Source organism: Phoenix dactylifera, chromosome 2 (genome assembly GCF_009389715.1).
Source record: "Phoenix dactylifera cultivar Barhee BC4 chromosome 2, palm_55x_up_171113_PBpolish2nd_filt_p, whole genome shotgun sequence".
Taxonomy (NCBI): domain Eukaryota; kingdom Viridiplantae; phylum Streptophyta; class Magnoliopsida; order Arecales; family Arecaceae; genus Phoenix; species Phoenix dactylifera.
The window spans coordinates 1,054,398-1,060,988 of record NC_052393.1 but is presented as its reverse complement, the minus strand read 5'-3'; the positions used below and the strand labels follow the sequence as shown (position 1 = coordinate 1,060,988).

The 6,591-nt window shown below is 38.9% G+C and overlaps 1 protein-coding gene across 1 annotated transcript; it reads left to right on the top strand.

Annotated features, from left to right (window-relative positions):
* Positions 1-1,425: 1,425 nt before the first annotated feature.
* On the top strand, positions 1,426-3,163 carry LOC103716067 (protein G1-like4). The gene is made up of 3 exons (XM_039116592.1): positions 1,426-1,607; positions 1,697-1,780; positions 2,031-3,163. The coding sequence occupies exon 3, from the start codon at positions 2,096-2,098 to the stop codon at positions 2,660-2,662; it is 567 nt and encodes a 188-aa protein (XP_038972520.1). The 5' UTR covers positions 1,426-1,607; positions 1,697-1,780; positions 2,031-2,095; the 3' UTR covers positions 2,663-3,163.
* The last annotated feature ends 3,428 nt before the right edge of the window (positions 3,164-6,591 follow it).

The window sequence follows — 6,591 nt, the reverse complement described above, 5'->3', positions numbered from 1 at the left end:
GCCAAAAAAGGAATATATTCTAAATTTCTATTTGAAAGGAATCGAGTTTTACCTTGGAGGAGTAAGGATGGTGACTTAAATCCATATTTTAGTTACCTACTATGAGGAGCATTTATATGATTTTTGATTCCGAAGTTAGAGAGGCAGTCAAGTTTGCAATATATAAAATTGAAAAAAGAATTCAAAAATTTAAATAAATTTTAGCTCCTTTTCTTTATGATAATCTTAGAATGAATATAAATTTATCAATAATTCATTTTTGGAAAAAGAAGCTTTCCCAATAGGGATTGGCAAATGCATTGAGTTGCAAAATTGGGATTATCATAATCTGAAACCTTGCTTTAAAAAGGTTAGTTGGAAGATATTATTTGAATTTTTTGGTTCTATATAAATACTCAAGATTTACTTAGTGCATAGTTGATGTGGGATTAAACATACGTCTACACGGGTCCTCAAATACTCCTATTTGAGCCTAGTATTCTCGTCAGGTTAAAAGCCCGTACTACTATGTCTCCTATTCTACATAGGTTCTAGGCCGGCGGCCTATTTTGATACTATTTTTTGTTACAACTCAAGACTTTATCCAAAAAAGCTACTCGGAAGATGTTATTTAGGTTCTTTGGTTCTATATAAGTAGTTAATATCTATCCAGTGCATAGCTGATGTAAGACTAAATATATGCCCGTACGGATTCTCATAGAGATACTTTAACTAACTTTTTTCTAAGACCGAGATACTGGATGCAAAAAAATGGTATCTTATGATGGAGAGGATTATCAAGAAATAATTAGGGCTCCTCGAAAGTTCGAGAACAAATGGTAATTTATGGAATTATATTGTTTTCCAAAGTTGAGCATAGTGCCCATTGTCAGCATCGAAACTATTGTTTGCATGGTCCATATGAGCTCAGCCTTCCTGCTCCCAATATGCTGGCTTCACCAAGAAAAATGTTGCTTCGATGTGACGCCACAATGGAGAGACACAGTGATGGTAATACCATCTATACAAAGATTTCTTTATGCGCATATAAGTATTTGAAGGTGCCCCTTTGCTCAATCCAAACCTTGGGTTTGGGTTTTGTTCAAACAGTTGGATACGTTATTGATTGTAGATAACTATGCAAAGTATAAAATTTTTAAGTTCACATAGTAAAAATGAATAACTGATTATAAATACACAAATATCAAAAAATTATTATTTAAAATAACATAAGTTAATTCAGCTAAATCAACTAGAGGCATTATTGTCATTTTATACAGGCAGCTGCATCCAATTATATGTAATGGTTATTTAATTCCACCGATATTTCACCACCCCCACCCAAGCAACTTTTCTCCTGTCACATCATCTTTCAACCTCCATTGTCAGCTTCTCTCCAATTACACAAAAGCCCTAACTGTGCTCTCTCCTCTCTCTCTCTCTCTCTCTCTCTCTCTCATATTATAACCTAGAAATTTCAGTAACATTCACCCTTTCTAGGCCAAGCAATCCATCCACCAGCCTCCTCTGAAAAAAGAAACATGTAATCGTCCAGTCCCGGTTTCCCTCATACATCGCGGCAACAGTCATCTACAACTGGGAGCATCTCTTCTAAAGAAAGCAACATAGTGAGCTCCGCATTCTTCTCATCTAATTCCGATCGCTGATGCCTTTTCTTTTTCTCTCTTAAAAAAAAAAAAAAATCTTATGATCGCAGCTTGCCAAGTGCTCCAAATCCTTCCTCACCTTCCTCATCTGACAAAAGATCATCATCCGCGGCAGCAGTAGCAGCAGTGGAAAGGTAAAAATACTATATCTCATCAACTGAATCTAATCTCTCTCTCTCTCTCTCTCTCTCTCTATCTCTCTCTCTCTCACACACACACACACAGACGCACAGTCTCTCTAACCTTGTATACAAGAGCACTCTAATAAATATCAGCACCAAATCCCAAAAAGATCATGATCATCATCATAATCATCATCCTCAGCGTTTTCCCCAATCACCGCATGTAACTAGAATTATTTCTACATTAACTGCTTCAAAATAGTGGAGCTAGCAATTGAGAGCAAGGAAACCAAGAAGAAGGAGGATATAGTTGTTTGTCTGGACGCCATGGACTTGGTACCAACCCCGGAGAGCCCCCACTCCGACCACAGCGGCGGTGCCAACGCGAGCCCCCATGCCTCCTCCTCATCGGCCGCCACCGGCGCTACCTCCTCCTCGCCATCGCCGAGCCGGTACGAGTCCCAGAAGCGGCGAGACTGGAACACCTTCGGGCAGTACCTCAAGAACCACCGCCCGCCGCTGACGCTCTCGCGGTGCAGCGGCGCCCACGTGCTCGAGTTCCTCCGCTATCTCGACCAGTTTGGCAAGACTAAAGTCCACACTCAGATGTGCCCCTTCTTCGGCCACCCCAACCCGCCGGCGCCTTGTTCCTGCCCGCTCCGCCAGGCCTGGGGCAGCCTCGACGCCCTTATCGGCCGCCTCCGTGCCGCCTACGAGGAGAACGGCGGCCGGCCCGAGTCCAACCCCTTCGGCGCCCGCGCCGTCCGCCTCTACCTCCGCGAGGTCCGCGAGCTCCAGGCCAAGGCTCGCGGCATCAGCTACGAGAAGAAGAAGCGCAAGAAGCCCGCCCAGGAGCAGCAGCACCAGCCCCCGCCTCCTCCGCCCGCTTCCTGAATACATAATCCCTTGTCATTGGATGATGATCATGCTCCTTCCAAGAACCACCACCGCCTTCGCCAACACCTGAGATGGGAACTCTCAATCTCTCTCTCTCTTTCATCTATGCATGCATTAGATCCTTCTCTCTTTGATTCGGTAGGTGAGACCGAAGCATAATTTATATGGTGTGAGCTTCTCTTTTAGGATGCTATTAGTTTATGTTGTTCTTTTCCTGTGTGCTGATTGAACCTCTCTGGACAACTTTCCTTCAGCTGCTTCTTTCTCTCTCTCTAGATATATTATATATTTAGTCTTTTGCTATTATGTTGCTGCCGGATGTTGCTGTGGCTTTATACTCTTGTTGTGACAGGAACTGGGAGTCGGTGAGCAGTATGAGCCATATTTAGTGTTCCTAATATTAGTATGGTAGTAAAGGAAAAGAATGTGGGTACTGTACGTCGAACTGAGAGTTCATTTCCAAGAGACTGTGTACTTGAGATCTCTTTGTTTTGCATCTGTCCATGATGTGCCAATTCACTCTTTGCAACTTTTCTTTTTTCCTTTTTATGGTATTAAAAGTGAAGTGGTGATGATGGCTTTTTCTAAGATCATATGTCGGCCCCCAAAGTATTGGTTCTCTTCTCGTAAGCGTCCTCATATGGGAACTGAGAGTAGGTGCTTCATTTCCGGTAACCATCTCGTCCCTTCTTTCGCTCTTTTCTTTTTCTTACTTTTCTTTGAATCTAATGCTCTTCTTCATATGTCTGAGTCATGAAATAGTTGTTACGATTTTTACTCATTCGTGGGTTTCCGTTGCTTCCTGTGGAGAGAAAAAAAAAGACTGACCCTTCGGAGAGATGCGAGCAAAAATTCACCCACTAACAAGTCGAATTTTGATGTTCGACCCTTTGGTCAGCAATTCTATCTACCAAATTTACCATGATAAACTATATCAAGTTCATTTTAAGCCACAAAATCACTTAAATATATTATAAAACTAACATTCATTTTGGCCGATCCATGGATTTCACGGTGTAAGACAAAAAGGTGCACTATTCATTCCTAGCAAAGTGGCTTATATTTTAATGCTGAAGGATTAGTGGACTGAAGGTACAATCTCATGGGACATCATAGCACCTTAAATTTCATAATCAATCTAGCCGACGACCATTCTTTGTGGTTGGACGGTATGTTGGTATGCTTGGTGGTGAAGATTTCTCTCTCTAGAGAAATCACATTCTTTGATTCCCTACTGTTATTGGTCTTCTGGATATTAGGATGCTTCTTTCTTCTTCCCCCTCATATGCATTGAATTGCCTCTTTACCCATGCGTGCGTGTGTTTGTGTGTGTGTATGAAAGTAGTTATATGACTCGTGAGATCTTTTTGTATTTGTTCTTAAATTTGGAATTCTTCCCGTCAATTTAGGATCCCTTCCAGGCAATTTTAAATTAACAAAATCATATATGCGTAACTTAGACAACTTATGATGGATTAACTTAGGAATATTCTTCTATTTTAACGTGACAACTTGATTTAGAGACTAATTTATGAAGCTTGATGATGTCTCCTCGTTCATCTTATATATAAATATGCAGGTGTGTGTATACTTTTGGACCAGATTTTCTATGTTATGAAGTATGTGTGCTATGTTTTAGAGAGGAGACTTATTGATATAACAGTTATAGTGCTAAAGAGATTTGATTGCCTGGATGATGTAGTTATCATGATCAGTATCCTAGGGACCTAAAATATTTCATAATGTAAACTTGTGGGCCAATAAATGATGCTCTAAAGAAAGCTAGATTGAAGTTTGAAAATCAAGCATACTATTTGAGAGACCAAGTAATTAATAATATGCTTTAAACTGTCTTGGCTCATGAAATTAGTTGCATGCCATGATTACCCACCCGCAAAGAATTTGTGTTGCTCCTTTTTCTTTCATTAATGATCCAAATAGACACTACACATGAACTCTGGCACAACACCCTGAAACCGATTTTATAGAATAAATTTTATTTAATATCATGTTCTCAATTACCTAATAGTCATTCTCCTACTTGTTGTTACCATGCCTCTAAATGTCTTCTAGTTCATATAAACACTTATTGTCATTTTTTTACATCCTTAAACATTCACAATGATTTTCAGAAAATAAAAGTCATCTCACAGTAATTCTTTGGGAACTTATTATTTCCCTATTGATGCACCAATGGCCCTGTGCGTAGAAGCTCCAATTCTTACTCCCATCATCCAACTGAAGTACACACCAAATCATTTCCTTGAGAATGGCTTTAATCACTTCATAAGACTAGTAATTATCATGCTCCAACGGGTGAAGTGTTTAATGTTATTTTTAAAGGAATCTTAGACAGTTTCTTCTTGTCGGTTCAAGTGAAAATTTCTATAGACTAATGTGTTTTATCAAATAAAATCAAGACAGTGTTCCTTAGGTACTTTTTTATTGTTAGGGCTACAACATTGGGTTAGGTCCAAGTTGGCCCTAGAGACAACACAACATGGATTTCAGGTTCCTCTTCTTGTAAACCTGTTTCTCTTTAATAAAGTCAGGGTGGCATTCTTTGCCTCCCTTTTCCACTAAAAATGAAGCATGTATTTCAAGTGTAAGATTTAGACTACACATCCAATCCATTGACTTGATAGGTTGCATCAGGTTAGACTACTCTCTTGGTTGAAACTAAAGTGGGTCCAAATGTCATTTATGTTGTTCTAGGATTCATATGAGAAGATTACAAGCATTTGAGAAATACACGAAGACTAATGAGTCGTGTAACAACTGGTAAGATCAATGGAGGAGATGATGATTGAACTTACTCTGATCTTTGCCATACGAGATAATATGAATCAACGCATGATGGAATTGCCTATTTTTTGTGTGTGTTGGTTAATTTTCTCCTAGAGTTGTCTTACAATTTTCTTATATTCGTATAGCGAGTTCAGAGTTGATTACTAGACAAGGAAGCCTTTCAGTCAAGTCAATCAGATGAAAAGAAGGGTCACTGCATAAATTAGATTATCAAATCCATGAAATAATATTAAAGTTTGTTTAACTTCCTGGAATCCACAAGGGTGCTATGAAATTCTACATGGACTATGAACTCAAGGATGAATTTGTAGCAAGTACTATTTTGATCCAATAAAAATGATTTAGTTGGGTGAAATGAAATAGCTCAAGTAAAGAATCATGGTATGTTGGAAAATGTAGTCATGGGACACCGGTACCAATCATATTTTTCATAGTCTATGCAGACATGTTTTGACAACTTGGTTATTTTCTGAAGATATATCTTCATGTCTCCCTTTATGGTTTCAAGGGAAACTTGATCCTGATCAATTTAAGGGCTTTATCCTCTAGTAGAAAATAGTGGTGTTCCCTACACCAAAATAAGACTAGTGCACATTTATTGCTGTGATGTCTGCACCAATCATCAGAAGATTATTTTTTAATTTGTTGCTGTGTTCAGCAGTAAGCGACGCTGGTTAAGTAACATTTCTGCTAAGAGTTGGAGATGCGTCGCTTAAAGTCGATTGCGACATTATTTCAGACTTCTCGTGGCATTTTCTTAAACATTGCAATAGGCAATTTCTGTCGTAGTGCTTTGCTATATCATGGTAAGTTGTGTAAGGGAATACGTGTGGCCTACTCCTTTCAAAAGAATACAGGTCTTTCTTAGTCCTGTGAACATTTGTAATCTCTGATAGATATAGAATTGAGCGAAGTCTATGATATTGACCAGCCGCTGGTGTTGACAACACCAGATAAACCTTCATGTATGATCTTCTCTTTGATTGTTCTAGGCATAATTATACCCTTTGTGACGCTAGGTAATAAAAAAAAGATGATTTCTGATTTTAAATAAAATATTTGATTTATTTATGGAGATTTATATGATTGGTTTAAAGTCAGAGATATAACAGAAGCAA

What these genes read in the sequence shown, in the direction of transcription:
- LOC103716067 (XM_039116592.1), top strand. Translation starts at nt 2,096, where the DNA reads ATGGACTTGGTACCAACCCCGGAGAGCCCCCACTCCGACCACAGCGGC.